Genomic DNA, 19,174 nt, shown 5'->3' on the forward strand with positions numbered 1-19,174 from the left:
GTCGAGAATACGAAGTTCATGGGTGAGAGAATTTCTGGTCGAGAATACGAAGTTCATGGGTGAGATCTGATCTAGGCTCTGGTTTGGGTGGTCCAGCACACGTTAAGCCAAGGCTGAGAAAATTAATGTTCTTTTCATGAAGCGTGACCCAAGACAAATGTTTGGTCCAGCTAAACGTGTCGTATTAGTCGATCGCAAGGTGACCCATGCTTTAACCTAGAAACTCGAAGTCTACACCTTGACCCGTACATGCCTCAACCCACTCGCACAGCTACTCCCTCACATGATGTGTGTCACAATCTTACTATAAAGAGAGTATGACTTGAGTTCCCTTTAAAGATGGTAGTGAGCGTGCAAGATCACGATGCCGCAAAGTTGAAAAGTACGATTTTATGCTATGATTTAAACCATGGGGACCTCATACATTTTATATATGTCATGTGCATTGGGATATTTACCCATTATGTTATGTTATTTCGAATGCCTACCTTCGATATTTATGTTTGCTATGATATCATAAAGACCTTTTCCTTCTGTGACGTCTGACGACAGATTAGCGCAATTAACCCGATCAAGCCAGGCCTAGGGGGTAAGTATACGAGCCTGTCTCGTGGGTTCATGTGCACATATATGGGTCATGTTTGGGGAAGTACCACACATTCAACCCTACCCGAAATTAGAAAGAGCTTAAGGTCATGCTATGTTGTTTTAAAGGATAGGTCCCATCATGTACGTGTTTGCATTACCCAATCCCAACACTTATTGAGTATTTATTAAAATATTCAAGTCATGTGCTACTTTTACATTCTATTAATATGTCTAAGTTTAGAGCATGGCTCGACTCTCTAAGTATGATATTGTCCACTTTGATTATAAGTAAATTAGTAGCAAACAACACATTGGCCTAATCTAACCTAAGATTAATAAATGAGATGAAATGCAACTACCCTAGCACCAATCTATGGTCGGACAACCAAAATAAAAAGGAGCCAAAAGTAGACTTAAACATCCAAATTAATTTATGAGCCAAAAGTAAACTTAGAAAATGATCATATTCTGTATATCCAAATTAATTTATGAGCCAAAAGTAGACTTAGAAAATGATCATATTCTGTATTTGGTAACTAAAAGTCCAATAACCATGAGGAAAGTGTCCTTACCAAGAATTTAAAGAGAAAACAATGATAAAACAAGGAAAGTGTAAGATTTTAAAAATTCTTTCAAAACAGAAAAATAATTTGCTTGTAGGAGTGGTTTATTAGATTTAGATATGATATAAGAATTCAACCAAATGATCTTTCGTAAAAGTTTCCGCAGAAAGACCTTTAAGGAGAGGGGAAAAAGACGTTCATTTACTTCACGTAAGAGGGAGGAGGGAGTAGGGAGAGATTTTTTCTTATTACAGCAAAAGATGGTATTCAATTTTACTTTACTTTCCCTATTACAAATTATAATAAATTTTCAATCCTTTATAAAATTAAGACCCAGAACAATAAATTTTGGAATTTCTTGTAAATATTATTAATTATATATTACAATATCTAAGGGGATTATGAGACCATGATCGTTAAAATAATTTTCATTAAGAAAGAAACAACAACATAGAGAAAAATTATTTGGGAGGGAATCCCCTATATCTCTAATTTTCGACCGTGGCTCATACTATTTATTATACTAAAATAATAAAATATATTATTTTAACATACTATTTATTATACTAAAATAATAAAATATATTATTTTAATTCTTAATAAATTGAACCTGATCTCTATAGTGGCTCATGCTACAAGCTTAATTCAAATAGAAATTGGTAATCAGATAAATGCACAAAGATTTAAACAACAAAATTTAAAAATATTTCAATTGTTCACAAAATCAAAATTTGCCACTAATTCATTTATTTGAGGCAACGTTTTTTCCCCCACAACTTACTCTCACCCTAACTAGAGATGGGAATTTGATGTGGGCAATCAGTAATGCATAATTTTTAAAGAAACGAAAAAGGAATGGGAATTTGATGTGGACTGAGGGGAGGGGGTTCACATGACAGTCCAGCACGACGCCGTCTTGGGGTTCCAAAGAGCAGGAAGAAGGAACTTCTTGCCCCTTAACCCAACCACATTGTAAGCGCCTCCGTTGAGAGGGTCAACTAACACCTTCCCAGTGTTCCCAGGGGAGGCTCCACTGCCGAACATCCCAGGGCAAGCGGTGGAGGCTTCAATCACGCTCGCCTTCTGCCCCAGCTGGAAGAACCCAGTGCTGAACGGGTTGGTTACCACCGAGGCCAACCCCGAGGCCAGTGATATCACCATAGCGTCGGTCGCGACGTCCCCGCTTGGTGGCTTCAGAACAGCGCCGGCTGGGCCGTAGTCAGACTTGTGGAAAGGCCATGCACATGCTCCTGGGCACTCGGTCATAGGGTTCCCAATAATCACGTAGGGCGCCCCGTCAATAACTCCATGCTCTGCACACTTCCCCATGCACAGACCGTCCACGGTCACGTCCCTAGCCGCAACAATAACGGTGACCGCACCAGGGAACTCACCCACAGCTTTCTGCACGTGAATCTTGATGAAATCCTTGGTCATAATTTTTCCAAGAGAGTACTGGGGATCCACGTATTGTTTGACCACCTTCACATTAATATTCCCAGCGGTGGGGTTATAAGAGCTGAGCATGCGCCACCAGGAGGATACCTGTGGGGCACCCCCGACCCCGACTCGGCCATTGGTGTTCAAGGACCCCAAGAAAGACCTGAGTGTGTTCTTCTGTATGCGCCCGAACTGACCGTAGAACACCAGCGCAAGGTTAATATTTCCCTTCAGCATTTGGCCGCCATGGCTAACCAATGGGTTGGCTTTTGTTATGGCGTTGGGATCAGCCGCATGAGCCTGAGCCTGAGCCTGAGGAACGGGCAGTAGAAGGAGAAGGGAGATGGCTACTACGCCAAAGAATGCACTTACAATATGGCTATGTCCACCACAACACACCGCCATAATGTCCTTATTTTTGTGTTGTGGAGCTATAGCATTCGGTTGTGTTGGTCTTTCTTCCCGTCTTTCCCCTTCCCCTTTCCCCTGCTGGCCTTTATATACCCATACCCATGTTGGATTGGGGCTGTTAGATGGCCCATCATAATCGGATTTTGTTTGTTATTTGCTTCCTCATCGGCATCAATTTCTTTGTTTCTTTCTGACTCTATATTCACTTTTCTATTATTAGCCTCATGGCCTCCTCTCCACACTTTTTTTTTTAACTTTTTTGGTATCATTTTCATGGTTTGTACTATTACCCTACTATACTAACAAGATACATAACATAATACAAATTCTAATGGTATCACGCATAAGATCACATCACTTTCATCATAGAATAACATAACATTATATGCGTCAAAGAGTCACGAAGGACGACACATAGAGGGGTCATAGAGAACGTGTCGTTCATGTTTCATATAATTCATTCAACCAAATCAACAGTGAAATCACTTACCTGGTTCATCTAAGAAAAAGTTACAAAATTTCTTGAATTGATGTTCGTTTGATCCTATTTGAGTTCACAATCACAGTTAATTCTTTGTATATCTTGTCATTCTCCTACATATGTTCGAAACTTACTCAATTCCTTTAGTTGCATCAACCATTGTTTTCTAGTTCTCTTGCTTTTGGAAGGTCATTTTTCAATTTGAAATAAGATTAGTTTCATAGAGAGCAAGTCGTAGAATGTGATACTCCAATAAAGGATGTTTACATGTATGAAATGAAAGTATATTTGAATGAGAGTAATCCTGAGGATAGGATGACTATACTAGGATTAATATAGTGGTCAAGAACATTACCACATAACTAGCTCAATTGATAGTACAGTCCACACTCCATAAAGGCATCATTGATACAGTCTATCGATACACAGCTCTACAAAGTTTGTGACATGAAAGAGACCGAGAGAGTTGAGGGCTTCTCAATTTTGGCTGAGGGCAGGCTATTGTGGCAAGGATGTCTTTGTGTACTTAAGGATGAGGAAATTCTTAAAGAGATTATGTCTGAAGAACATGACACGTCCTACACGTTCTACCCTAGTTGTACAAAAATGTATCAGAACCTGAAGTGCAGTTACTAGTTTATACAAGGTAGCTATGTATCTTGTTTACTAGAAGTTAACTACTTAGCATGTGTTTATGTGTTTATGTTATGTATGAATCACATAGGTGAGGTAAATAAGACTATTACATCTCCAATAAAATAAGGACCAAGTATATATACTATCTGCAAGTTCACAATTTAACTACTTTAGTACCTTTGTAGACATTTGATAAAGATATATCAACTGCTTTAGATTTTCATATAGTTTATCAAACTTAGAAATAAGTTACAAAGTCCGAACAATTGACTAAATAACATGGTTGAAAAAGCAGCCTAATGTGTGTTGGATATGGTTCTTTTGAGTTATTTTCTATTATTTATTATAGTTTGGTAACATTTTGGAGTTATAGATATTCTATTTTACTATGCATCAGCAACTTGTCTATTTTATTCTCCACACTAAGACAAGGGTGGAGTAATTGACTTTGCCCCTCTCAGCTTGTCTTAGATTAAGAAAATTATATAACACTAAATTTTTCCTTACAAAAATTCTTGGCTACGACCTTGTGATGTGTGAATGTAGATTCAAATAGTATAGAAAAGTTAATGGTTCCGATCACAGACATTTAGTGACATTAATATATGTTATCTACTTTGTGTAGGAAGACTACTTCGAAAAATTTGGCTGAAACACAAATGGTTGAAGGAAGAGATGTTGTCCAGGTTCTAAATAGTTTAGCTTTTCATGACACCCCATGTAACAACTCTAAATTTTCACATATCTAGAGTCCTACTAACATCTCATGCTCATCTCTAATGCAGAATATAACCCTAAGAATGCTCATCTTTATTAGCGGAAAAATTTAACACTTCAGAATATGTTAAAACATTAAAAAACACGGCTGGACTTGCGTGTTTCAACCATCATGCTGGAGTTCAAAATAAGATAAAACAATTACAAATTAAATAATTTAAATAAATAAAATGCAAACACCCTATCCTAACCAAGACTAGGAATTTTAAATATGCAACTATCCTATGCATGCGCCACAGTCTCTGATCACGATGCTGCCGTTAACCGTACATGGGTGCCTTGCCTTTACCTGAAAAACAATATGGCACACGACCTGAGTATTTCGAAGAAATACTCCGTAAGTGACCCCACTATATGAGTCATGCTAATGCAAACACATGCAAACATGAATTAGGGACCTATCTCTAATCATCTTAAGGGTGGCCTCTAGTCTTGGACAAATTGGATGTGTAGTACTTCTCTACACACGACTCACACATGCGAGTGTGAATCCCTAGGGCGCTCGCACACACCCTGGACCCTCTGGTCAAGCTAATCTGTAGTGACGTCCGGAGGTCAGCGGAACCCCATAGTGTCATGCGCCTCATGAACACCCTCATCTGTGTACATTCACACTTGTGCGCATTCGTGCTCATCATACGGTGCGCGTACGCACTAATCATCTCTAGGGGAAGTAGCCCTATGCATATGAACATACAATATGCATGAGGTCCCTCTAAGTCCAATTATATATCTCTTCTGACACAACCCTCTAGTCTCATCTCTTGGTTAAACTATGTAACCGTGCTCGTGGATATTTACATAAATATCATTTTCATACTCTTAGGGTTGTGTCCTATGTCGATCTAACGACATGATGCAATATAGCAAACAACATCGTAAGGCATATTCAACATGGAAAACATCATCATGTTAATAACATCGTCATGCATACATCATACTCATCATAGAAACCAGTAAGTGCATCAAATATAACATGTACGTCATGCATCAAAATATAAATAACGTACAATTAACATACAGCACAAGACAACGTCATACTCATACATCATCATAAATCAAACAATATTTAGCCTATCCTATAGTAAGCCCACTCACTTGGTTGGCCTTGGCCGAAGTATTCCCTAATTAGCTAAACGTAAGCTCCCGTTCCGTGGAAACTGGGTCGAAAATAGGGGAGGAGAGCCGAGCCGAACAGCTGCTGGGAGCCGCCGGAGGAGCCACCGAGCCGTTTGCGCCGAGGGACCGCCTGCGCAATTGTGTGCCACGTGGCAGAATCAAAGCAGCCACGTCGCGCGGTATGCGTCGGGTCGAGGCATGGGTCGCACTCCGGTTCGGGCCGACTGCTGCAGAAGGCTACTGGGCCGGGCTGGTTGTTGGGCCTCGATTTACTGGATTGGGTCGCAAGTATATTGGTTGCAGGGCGGTTCGATTGGACCGTGGGTCTGGTCTCTGGTCGGTTCAACGGAAATGTGGCTTATGGGCTGGATTGAGGTTTGGGCCACTATAGTTGGGCTGGGCCGAAGGCAGAGGTCGAGGGAAAAGAAGTTGGGCTGGGCCGGGAAAGAAGTCGGGCTGCTCTATCGGGTTTTGGGTTCGGGTTGACCCTGATACGTGGATCTCGTCTTCCTTACCTGACTTTGGTCGATTTTCCAACGCATTTTCTCTCTCCTTCCCGCGGCGTTTCCATTGCCGATTTCGGTCCTCTTTCTTCCTTTTCCTCTCTATTTGTCGTCCTTCTTTCCTTCCTCAAAGTTTAGTGGCCTAAAAGTTTCTAAAACTACATTTCTAAGAAGGTTTAAGAAAACTCAATTTTCCGACCTCGGTTACCCTGAGTTATTGTGCTTTCGTGGGCTTGTCGGAGGGATCGGAAACTCGCCGACGTTATCCATAATCTCTCTCACACGTATTTTCATTCTTTTCTCTTTTACAGGTATCTGATTGATTCTGGGAGTCGTGGGCTGAAGGCTGAGCGAGGTGTGGCTGTCGTTTTGCGTGGGGTCCGCGAAACTCGGCGGTCGCTGGAAGACTTGCAAGTTTTCCGGCGATTGAATTTTTTTTCTTTTTTTTTTCTCGGGTCATTACACCCCACCTCGTATGTAATGATGATTTGGCCTACTTAGAAGGATCTTGTACTAAAAGTGTTAGCTCTATCGTGGTACTTTACTTGTAGTTATTGCTTAAGTTTAAGTTGTATGCTATTGTATTGCTTTATATATTTCTATCCTTGATATGAAACAAGTATCTTTTCAAAAGTTTGGATATAAATTTTCTACTTGTCTCAAACAAAGCATGTGATGTCTTTGGTGCATTATAAAGATGAAATCTCCCTTTTTCACCTTACCATTTTTAGTTGATTTCATATAATTTAATTTTCATAATTCTCTATAGTTCATGGTGTAACCCCACCTCCATTTAAGTGGCAATTGATTGCCAACGAAATATAATTTTCTTAGACAATTATATGGTTTTATCTCTAAGCTCTATAGACATTTAACATTAATTATACTGTAACACGTCAAAATTGAAAGTATTCTTTTTTTAAAAGTAATAGGTTACCTTCAATTTGGTTCTCTTTCAAGAAAATATTATGTTATATCAATTTGTTTTCTACTCTTTAAGATAATAGCGTTGTTAGTTTTTTTAACTTTCTACTTATTCAGGTGAAAACGTGTACCTTACCAACACTTCCTCGACACAGAAAACCAGCCTCTACTTATACCGGTGAAAATATGTATTCTAGCAGACTTGATTATTTATTTTCTTCTATTACCATACTTCTACTAGGGTTTCGGTCGCCGGCTCCCCTGTCATCAGGTCACCAACTTCCTTGACCTTCCGGCACTGGGCAAGCGTCAACCCTACTCTTAGATGTAACTTTGATTTGCAGACTGAATACGCTGCCCAGTTTTTGAATGTCATGAGTCAATATTAAATCATGTTTTTCAAAAGGACTTTATCTTCATTGTGCTTCTATCTACTTTCCCATATTAATTTATTGTTAAATGTTGTCTTAGTTGGTCATACACATTTTATGCTTGGATCTTTATATTTGAAGATAGTAAACTTTTTGTATCCATTATTTGTTGGAGTGGATATTGCTGTAAGTTTCTAAAAATTTAATTTGGAAGAGTTTAAATGTACCATGGAGGGATTTAAATATATTACAACTTTAATAAACCGCTATAAAATATTTTCATAGCAACTTATATAAGCTATAATTTCATTTCTATTATAGCATCTATTATAGTTATAAAAAACGCTATATAAAGTCTTAGACTTTTAATAACATGGGCTGTCATGATGTACGAAAAACGCTATAAAAAGTCTACGATAGCATTTTCCGTAAGCTATCGTATCCATTATTTCTTGTATTGACTAGTGGCCAAGATTGAAAAGAGACGTCGTGGATATTGTGGTACGTTGTCTAACTTTCAGCAGGTGAAAGTCCCGAGACAATGCCCTGTAGGATTGTTGCAACCCTTAAACATACCTAGTGGAAGTGGGAGGATGTGAGCTTGGATTTCATCTTAGGTGTACCTAGGACAAGGCGAGGTTTTGATGTGATTTGGATGGTTGATGATAGACTCACCAAAAAAGCTCACTTTATTTTAGGTAAAAGCATATTTCGATTAGATCGATGGGCTCAGTTGTATGTCCATGAAATAATTTGGTTGCATGGGGCGCCTATATCCATTGTGTCAGATCACGATGCTAGATTTACCTCTCATTTTTTGGAAGGGTTTGCAGAAAGCCTTGGGTACACAACTTTCTTTCACTAAACCTTCCACCCTCAGATGGACAAACATAGAGGTTGGATCAAGTATTGGAGAACATACTCCAGACTTATGTTATGGACTTTGCAGGCGGTTGGGATGAAAACCTACCCCTCATGAAGTTTGCTTATAACAACCGTTACTAGGCTACGATTCAGATGGTGAAATCAAGTTGAACAAGAGATGGGGAATCATTTAAAGTTAACGAACAACGAGTCAAATATTATTGTAGCACTAAGCAAAAATGTGTGGAAAAGAACACTCATGACGAGTTTACACAATAAACACTCATCTCATCAAGTGAGAGACATCATTATTATTATTTTTTTTTTTTCAGTTTTCATAAGTTTTTTGGCATATCATTTTACTTGCATGCTTGTGTTAATTTTGTAGGATTTGGAACTAGACTGCAACCAGTAGGATACAAAAAAAAATCAACTAAAAAAATTTAGTGACTTTGGTTTAGGCCAATTAGGTAAGTGACTTTACTAATGATTTGCTTGAATAAATTATATGAAGCATGAACAACACGGTTCTATGATTATTGGGTTTTATGTCCTAAAACTCATAGTTTGTAAACAACAAAAAAAAACAAAAAAAAAATAAATATATATATATATATATATATATATATTCTATTTTAAATAGAGTTATTATTGTTGTTTATTCAGTAAAGATTGTTATTGAATAAAGTGAACTTTACGATCATTAATCTAAATCCAATAAACTAAGAACACTCTGGCTATAGTATGATTACTTGAACTATATGTAGAGACATATGAGTGGATCAAGTTCAAGTATATAGTCAAAATGATCTATAGTATAAGGATAAGGCTGAGTACCTTATTTATTTTGAGGACACTATGGATGCGGCCCACTTTTATATATGATATAAACAATGTGATCACTAAATTGTACATGTGGAGACATGTGAGTGGGGGCGTCCTATGCAATGAGTATTGCATAAGATCGGACCATGAAGAAAACCAATCTCACTTTATAATGTCGTTTACTGCTGAGACTAATTTTCTTTTCATTCGATAACCTAGGTAACTCGGTTTTAATCCTGAGCTAACCATGAACTTCTGTTTATTCGGAATTATCCTTAGATTTGCATGGGTGAGAGTGGCTCTAATTCACCGACTCAATAGGCCTCCCATTTCAGGGGTAAGACTGGGTGAATGGCTGGGGACGTGGGGAGCAAGATGGAATTCGCTCCTACCCACTTTTAGGGATAGAAGAGAGGTAGTTCCCTTAAGCACGGACTCCAGGTCTTGAACAAGGGGCCCCACGCTCTCATTGGCCTGAGAGGGATTCGGTTTACTGGTTGGACCACAAACCAATTGTTGATTAGAGGATCAGTGAGACATAAGGAACAAGAAGTAACTTTAGGGGTAAAACGGTAAATTGACCTAGCTCTAGTTACGAACAACCTGTGAAGGATCGACTTACTAATCATGGTTATATCAAATAGACAGAAATATATCTATACTGAGGGGAGTGCAACTACTAGGCTATAGTGGAGTGTCCTAATAGTTAACGAATGTTGGTTAACAAGGTTAATGAGTTTAACCGGTTAATCTTGGATCGTTGGAGCCCATGATCTATAGGTCCATTAGGTTCCTCTGCTGGCTCATATCGGACTAAACCATAGAACAGTGTGACGAGTGAGTTCGAAGTGTTCGAATTCAAATTAGGGAATATGCACTACATATATACGATATATTTAACCGCATTTTTGTTTTATTTATGAAATAAACAAAAGAGAGAATCTTAGATATTTAAATAAGATTTAAATATCTTAATCAATTATGTGTCGGAATTGATTGGGATTGACATTTGAATTAATATTAAATATTAATTAAATAGTTTAATTAATCATTTAATGTTACTTTAATTTGAAATTCATTATTCAAATTAATTGTTGAATTAAAATGAAGAAAGTCAAAACGTTGACTTTCATCTAATGGAAAAATCCATGTTAGTGGAATTTTGAGGTGTCAAAATTTGGTTTAACCAAACTTGCATGTTTGCCAAATAAACCCCACAAGTTTGAGTGGAATTTTGAGTGTTAAAATTTGGTTAACTCAAACATGCATGCTTGCCACATAATCTCAAACATTTGAGTGGAATTTTAAGTGTCAAAATTTGGTGATCTCAAATTTACATGAACATGCAAACATGACTCTTTAAATAGAGTGATCAAGGTACATGGAAGGTCTTCTTTTTCTTGGTGAAAAACCACGAAAAAAATCTCTCACAAACACTCTCTTCACATATACAAAATTCCCTCCCAAGTTTAGTCACTCACCGGATTCCACAATCTCGTTCTAATGTCGGAGGATAGTATAGAAGACACTAGTGGTGGTTCAAAACTGGTTCGTGAGGTTAAGGAGTTTGAACTACAAAAGGTTAGTATCTAAACTCATTAGGTTTTAATACCTATGAACATGCTAGTTATTTACTATAATTGATGTTCTAAAAGTGCCTAAGTTCCAAATTGCTTCCGCATGTGTTATATTAACACCATCAATGACCTCTCCACATGTCGTATTTTGTGGTTGTTTGACGTGTATAATGTTAAGTTATTCTAGGGTGAAAGCTATGTTATGTTATGTGTGATACTACAAGATGTTTATATTATGTCATGTATCTTGTGGTGACTCTCCGGTTGTATGATGCATGATACCTCAATATGATATGTCGTGCACACTATGTTAGTATGTTCTCTTTAGGCTTATGAAATATTGTCAAGCTAAGTATGTTATTCATGAAAGTTACGTTTATGAAAGAACCGAGGTATGACCCACATCATACATATATGTCATGATTTAAGGCTATGAGGATTTCGTGTATTTTGTATGTCACATGCATTATAATACTTCCTCCTTACGAAGAGTAAGGATGCTTACACTACAATATTATGTACACAATGACATTATGCACAATTCTTTTCCTCTGCGATTTTTCCGACCGTGTGAGTGTACACTAATCGAATGTCAGGTCTATGAGGTACATATACGAATCTACTTGGGGTTCATGTGCGCGTATGTGGACCGTGTGTAGAGAAGTAATGCACATAATGATAATAAAAAAATAGGTTCCAACATCATTGCATGTTCAAATTCTTTCAATTCTTAAAGCAATCAAGAGCGTACATGATTTAGATCAATGACTCAACAAATTTATAAAACATGTGGTCCGTCTTCTCACAAAAATCTTCCAATAACATTATACAAAAAATATAACCCAAAATAGGTGGAGAGAAGGCCATGAGGCTAATAATAGAAAAGGTGAATATAGGGTGAGAAAGAAACAAAGAAATGGATCCCGAAGGGGAAGCAAATAACAAAGAAAATCCGATTATGATGGGCCATCCAACAGCCCCAATCCAACATGGGTATGGGAATGGGTATATAAAGGCCAGCAGGGGGAAGGGGAAAGACGGGAAAGGAAGATCAACACAACCGAATGCTATAGCTCCACAACACAAAAATAAGGACATTATGGCGGTGTGTTGTGGTGGACATAGCCATATTGTAAGTGCATTCTTTGGCGTAGTAGCCATCTCCCTTCTCCTTCTACTGCCCGTTCCTCAGGCTCAGGCTCAGGCTCATGCGGCTGATCCCAACGCCATAACAAAAGCCAACCCATTGGTTAGCCATGGCGGCCAAATGCTGAAGGGAAATATTAACCTTGCGCTGGTGTTCTACGGTCAGTTCGGGCGCATACAGAAGAACACACTCAGGTCTTTCTTGGGGTCCTTGAACACCAATGGCCGAGTCGGGGTCGGGGGTGCCCCACAGGTATCCTCCTGGTGGCGCATGCTCAGCTCTTATAACCCCACCGCTGGGAATATTAATGTGAAGGTGGTCAAACAATACGTGGATCCCCAGTACTCTCTTGGAAAAATTATGACCAAGGATTTCATCAAGATTCACGTGCAGAAAGCTGTGGGTGAGTTCCCTGGTGCGGTCACCGTTATTGTTGCGGCTAGGGACGTGACCGTGGACGGTCTGTGCATGGGGAAGTGTGCAGAGCATGGAGTTATTGACGGGGCGCCCTACGTGATTATTGGGAACCCTATGACCGAGTGCCCAGGAGCATGTGCATGGCCTTTCCACAAGTCTGACTACGGCCCAGCCGGCGCTGTTCTGAAGCCACCAAGCGGGGACGTCGCGACCGACGCTATGGTGATATCACTGGCCTCGGGGTTGGCCTCGGTGGTAACCAACCCGTTCAGCACTGGGTTCTTCCAGCTGGGGCAGAAGGCGAGCGTGATTGAAGCCTCCACCGCTTGCCCTGGGATGTTCGGCAGTGGAGCCTCCCCTGGGAACACTGGGAAGGTGTTAGTTGACCCTCTCAACGGAGGCGCTTACAATGTGGTTGGGTTAAGGGGCAAGAAGTTCCTTCTTCCTGCTCTTTGGAACCCCAAGACGGCGTCGTGCTGGACTGTCATGTGAACCCCCTCATTCACTCCACATTAAACTCCCATTCTTTTTTCCTTCTCTTAACAAAACCTCAAATAAAAACTATTCATTTCTTTCTTTTATGTTCTCTTTCATGTTTATGCATTTCTAACCACTCTCAACTTTATTCAACCGAGTACAAAACGTGTGGAAGGGTGATTGGCAGGAATCAAAATTTTTTTAAGAATGAAAAATAAATAGCTATATTCCTTTAATCAAGTATGATCGTTGAAAGGACTGTGGACAAATAAATAATTTATTTTTTAATATCATTTTTGTCTTTTTAGTTAGTGGTTTACAACATGTTCTTGTTACTTACTCCTCCGGCATGGTCCCGTTACTTACTCCGGTCACCTAACATATACTTATTTCAAGCAAAGTAAACTTTATAATGAAGTTCCTCTTACTTCTCCTTAGGGCGCGACATGGTCCATCATGAGTCATTCCAATAAGAAAATTTCTAAAAGATCACCTTTATACAAAGCAAACTTTATAATAAAGTTCTTATGATTGATCTACCGAAAATAAAGGTATAGTTGGTATAGATAGTGACTTTCAATCTGTCATTCCTTAAAATTTCGAGGCATCAAAAGACTAGGAATAACTCAATAGACCATGTAGTGTTGAACAGGAAAGAAATAGGTCACAAAAATTCAATTATAAAATTAAGAAGGAATCAAAGTATGTTCATAATGTAACTATACATGAGCCAAGTTCAAACAATTAGGAAAAGAGGATTGAGATGTATGGTATGATAAATGGCAACTATTTTTATTGGAAACATTTCTCTTCTGGGAACTTCTATAATAAATTGACAATTGTAAAGCTGATATCTATGAATTGGCCCATAACGAAATTTCGGTCATGATTGGCCTGCAACGGAATTTCGATCAGAATTGGTCCGCAATGAAATTAGTACGAAATTTCGAAAGATTAGAATTAGAGATTGATAAAAAAGAATTGGTCGGTAAGGAATGGAATTAGTCCATAACGAGATTTCAGAAGATTAAAATTAAAATTAGAGATTGACCGAAAAGCAAAGATATGGATTCATGTGGGTAGGAAACAGAAAATAATATGAGGATAAAATGACTAAGAAATGTGTGGGTTCATGTGGGTAGGAAACAGAAAATATGACTAAGAAATGTGTAAATGAATGTGTAAATGAATTAAAAGTTACTGCACATGCCAACAAGGTAGTACACATTCCTTTTCTATGACTAAGAAATGTGTAAATGAATTAAAAGTTACTACCCATACCAATAAGGTAGTATATATTCATTTTCCAACTCAATCAAAGAAACTCCAAAATTAAGTGTGCTTCGTTTGAAACAATTTTATGTTGGATGACTTACTGAAAATGTTTTTGGGATGCATGTGAGTAAGAACAAAATATGTTGAAGAACTCGGGTACGTGGGAATAGTTTCACTTTTAAATGTGAAAAATAAGTAAATAAGTAATATGGCCTTATCGCACAGAGGAGAGTGATCAAATCCATTCACAATGAAAGTAACAATTCTATAGGGGGGAAATTGAGTTGGACAAGAGATGTGGAATCATTCGAAGTTAATGAATAACGAGTCATACATTATTGTGGCACTAAGCAAAAATGTGTGGAAAACATCACCGTGACGAACTCACACAATAAACATTCTTCTCATTAGTCCATAACAAAATTTCGGAAGATTAGAATTAGAGATTAATCGAAAAGCAAGTCAGAATTGGTCTGTAGCGGAATGGAATTAGTCCATAATGAAATTTCAGAAGATTAAAATTAGAGATTGATCGAAAAGCAAGGATATGGGTTTATGTGGGTAGGAAATAGAAAATAATATGAGGATAAAATGACTAAGAAATGTGTAAATGAATTAAAAGTTACTGCCCATGTCAACAAGGTAGTACACATTTCTTTTCCATAACTAAGAAATGTGTAAATGAATTAAAAGTTACTATCCATACCAATAAGGTAGTATACATTCCTTTTCCGACTCAATCAAAGAAACTCCAAAATTAAGTGTGTGAGTAAGAACAAAATAGGTGGAAGAACTCAAGTAGGTGGAAATAGTTTCATTTTAAATGTGAAAAATAAGTAATATGGCCTAGGGGAGAGTGATCAAATCCATTCACAATCTAAGTAATTGTAAGGCCCACGTTTTGGGCCCACGACAAAAAAAAAAATTAAATTAAATTAAAAAAAATAAATAATAAATAAATAAACCTATGGTTCAATAAGGAGGAAACCTATTACCCGGAGGAAACCTATTACCCTAGCCGCCTTCTTCCTTCTCTTTTCTTTTTTTGTTTCACGTTTCTCCCTTCAGCCACGGCCCCACAACCGATTGTTTTCACACTGTTCCGCGCCCCTTCCCATATTAGACAACATCCGCCCAGCACCACATCGCCGCTGCAAGGGAACGACATCGTCGTTGCCAAAACCGACCTCAAGAGGGTTAGACGTAGCAAAGGTTCAACGCCTACGTAGGAGGAAGGCTCAATTCGAGGGGAGTCGAATTGTCGTTGATTAGGAAAGGCCAAGAACGCAGCTCCTCAGGTAAGGGACTCGCCTCTTGAAAATAAACGTTTTGTTTTTGAAAATGGTTCGAACAGAATCGTCTGTGGGCTAGGTGCTGGGTAATCCATTGCCGGGAACAATCTGATCTCTGTGTGTAATATTATGCAACTTGGTTGACATGTATCTTGATTACTTTGTATTTTGATTGTCCTATGATCTGATTGCCGTATATTCTGATGGTTGTGTAATCGAATGGTTGTGAAATCGGATGTCTGTGTATTCGGATCGTAGAGTAATATGGTTAGGTTGGGCAGTCTGACGATATGTGTCTATTGCCGACATAATGTGCTTGTAGGTAGCCATGAGTAAGGATTGTGGTAATAGTTACTCGCTGTGTGTTTCGGGTAACTAGCCACCACTAGTCACCTTTGGGGTGATTCTAGAAGAGACTATCCAGTAATGGTTACACATTGTGTGTATCGGGTAACCAGCCATTGACGGGTAATGGTTACACGCTGTGTGTATCGGGTAACCAGCCATTGACGGGTAATGGTTACACGCTGTGTGTATCGGGTAACCAGCCGTTGATAGTCAATGGGAGGAAATAAGGAGGTGAGGTCCTCGTGGTAATGGTTACACGCTGTGTGTATCGGGTAACCAGCCGTTGATAGTCAATGGGAGGAAATAAGGAGGTGAGGCCCTCGTGGTAATGGTTACACGCTGTGTGTTTCGGGTAACCAACTAGGAGTAACCACTTTAAGGATTGAAAGTGGCGTCGAGGTGGTGGTGGCAATAATCACCTGCTGCGTGTTTTGGCTGATGGCCTTATGACAATTCATATGTTGACCCCAATAGAGGAGTTCCTTACTGAGTATTTTTATACTCACCCTGTTTTTTTTAAAATGATTTTTCAGGCGAAGCTGTGCACGGAGGTGACGAGTAGGATGCCAAAGTCAGTCATGGGGCGATTCAAGGATTTTTTTTTTATGTTTTCTTGTAGTCTCATTTTGTGGGAGAGACGTTTCCGCTCTTTTGTATTAATTTAAACTATGCTATGGATGCCTAGTTTGTGGGAACTAGGCAGCCACATCAGACTTCCTTTGATTTAAATTTTCTCTTAGTTTTAAATAGCTTTAGGCGGCATTATTTTGCTAAATTTTAGAGGGTACCCCGCACGAGATTTTTAATAAAATTCTGCATGATTTTCATCATTTTTCCAAATAAATCACATTCTCTTTGATAACGACCCTGATCGCTACCGTCAGGATAAGTCGGGTCGTTACAGTAATAATTCTATAGGGGGAAATCGAGTTGAACAAGAGATGTGGAATCATTCGAAGTTAATGAATAACGAGTCATACATTATTGTGGCACTAAGCAAAAATGTGTGGAAAACATCACCGTGACGAACTCACACAATAAACATTCTTCTCATCAAGTTAGAGACATAACTATTTTTATTTTTTCAATTCTACGAACATCAACTAGGTAAGTGACTTTACTATTGGTTTTTTGTTGAATGAATTATATGAAATATGAACAACGCGTGCTCTATGGCCCCTCTACTTGTCGTACTTTGTGACTATTTGATGCGTATAATGTTATGTTATTCTATGATGAAAGCTATGCTATGTCATGTGTGATATCATGCAACGTTTGTATTATGTTATTTATCTTGTGGTGACTCCCATGTTGTATGATGCATGATACCTCAATATGATATGTCATGCACACTATGTAAACATGTTCACTTTAGGTTTATGAAATATTCTCAAACCACATCCGTTGTTTATGAAAGAATGGAGATATGACCTGCATCATACGTATATGTCATGATTTAAAGCTACGGGGATCTCATGTAATTTGTGTGTCACGTGCATCAGGATACTTTCTCTTTAGGACGAGTATGAATGCGTACACTATAATATTATGTACACCATGATATCATGCGCAATCCTTTCCTTATATGGCTTTTCCGGACCACGTCCAATGGAATATCAAGAATGAATATAAATTTAAAATATTATAAGAAAATTATTTATTTTTTCTTTTGTTAGGACGGTGATATAACAAACCATCAAAGTGATACTAAAAAAAATTTAAAAAAACGTGGAGAGGAGCCCATGAGACTAATAATAGACAACTTGAGGCTAAGGGAAGAAAAACTAATCCTATAAATGTGACTGTCACGGTTATTGTTGCGGCTAGAGATGTGACTGTGGACGGGCTTTGCATGGGAAACTGTGCAGCGCATGGAGTTATTGATGAGGCGCGCTACATGGTTATTCGGAACTCTATCACTGAGTGCCCAGGAGAATGTGCATGACCTTTCTACAAAGCTGACAATCACCAGATGGCGTTGTTCTGAAGCCACCATGCGGCGACATCGCGGCGGACGCTATGGTCATATCATTGGCCTCGGGCTTGTAACCAACCCATTCAACACTGGCTTCTTCCAGCTCGGGCAGAAGTCCAAAGTGATTAAAGCCTCCACCGTCTGTCTGGTTAGAATAAGCGTTTAAGGGTAGTTTTTATTTTTATTTTTATTTTTTTTTGTTAAGTTTAGTAAGTTAATTTTAGTAGGTTTTGAAATTCAGTCTGAAAGTAAGAGGCCAAACATTGAAAAATGAAAAGCCAAGATTTATGTTAGGAAATAATGGGTTTTATGGGATAACTATATTTGGTGTTTAGAAAGCTTATAAATAAGTTTGTTTACCTGCTAAAGGTATAGCTAGAGCAAGAGCAAAAAGGAAAAGAAGTATAGTGTAATAGAAAAAGGTTTTTTCAGTATTCTTTGTCTACTCGTCTCTCCCTTCTCAACATCTCCTTTACAAGTACGCGAGTATTACTTTAGCAAAACGGTATCGGAGCGTTCAATTGGTAGTGAGTGTGAGATTACTTCATAGATTTGTGAGTGTTATTTTAATAAATTAGTATCAGAGCAAGTTTTATTTTAACAAATTGGTATCAGAGCCGATGGCGAATGTGATGGGTCAAATGCCGCTACCGCGATTAACGAAGACGAACTACGAGAATTGGAGCATCCAAATGAAAGGTCTTCTTGGTTCTCAAGACGCATGAGAGGTGGTCGAAGAAGGTTTCGAAGAACCGAAGGATACCACGGGTTATATGGCAACGCACAACAAGACGTTAAAAGAATTGCGATTAAAGGATAAGGCAACATTATACATGCTGTTCCGTGTTGTTGACGAGTCAGACTTTGAGAAGATTGCCAGGGCAACTAATTCAAAAGAAGCATAGGACACTTTCGAAAAAGTGTTTAAAGGAACCGACCGAGTCAAGCAAGTGCGTCTCCAAACTCTGCGTGGCGAGTTGGAGAGCATGAAGATGAAGGAGTCAGAAAATGTATCTGACTACACTACGCACGTATAGACCGTGGCAAATCAACTAAATCGAAACGGAGAAATGTTACCCGAGACGCCGGTTGTGGAGAAGATCTTGAGGTCGTTAACCGACAACTTCGAGAATGTTGTATGTGCGATAGAAGAGTCAAAGGACC

The 19,174-nt window shown here is 38.7% G+C and overlaps 2 protein-coding genes across 2 annotated transcripts; one reads left to right on the forward strand and one right to left on the reverse strand.

Annotated features, from left to right (window-relative positions):
- Nucleotides 1–2,039: 2,039 nt before the first annotated feature.
- On the reverse strand, nt 2,040–2,996 carry LOC111434354 (protein EXORDIUM-like 2). The gene has a single exon (XM_023071793.1). The coding sequence runs from the start codon at nt 2,994–2,996 to the stop codon at nt 2,040–2,042; it is 957 nt and encodes a 318-aa protein (XP_022927561.1).
- An 8,999-nt stretch (nt 2,997–11,995) lies between these two features.
- Nucleotides 11,996–13,135, forward strand: LOC111434374 (protein EXORDIUM-like 2). Its single transcript, XM_023071828.1, has one exon. It carries the CDS (start codon nt 11,996–11,998, stop codon nt 13,133–13,135), a length of 1,140 nt encoding a protein of 379 aa, XP_022927596.1.
- Nucleotides 13,136–19,174: the final 6,039 nt, after the last annotated feature.

Source organism: Cucurbita moschata, unplaced genomic scaffold (genome assembly GCF_002738365.1).
Source record: "Cucurbita moschata cultivar Rifu unplaced genomic scaffold, Cmos_1.0 Cmo_Scf00003, whole genome shotgun sequence".
NCBI lineage: Eukaryota > Viridiplantae > Streptophyta > Magnoliopsida > Cucurbitales > Cucurbitaceae > Cucurbita > Cucurbita moschata.

What these genes read in the sequence shown, in the direction of transcription:
- LOC111434354 (XM_023071793.1), bottom strand. Translation starts at nt 2,996, where the DNA reads ATGGCGGTGTGTTGTGGTGGACATAGCCATATTGTAAGTGCATTCTTT.
- LOC111434374 (XM_023071828.1), top strand. Translation starts at nt 11,996, where the DNA reads ATGGATCCCGAAGGGGAAGCAAATAACAAAGAAAATCCGATTATGATG.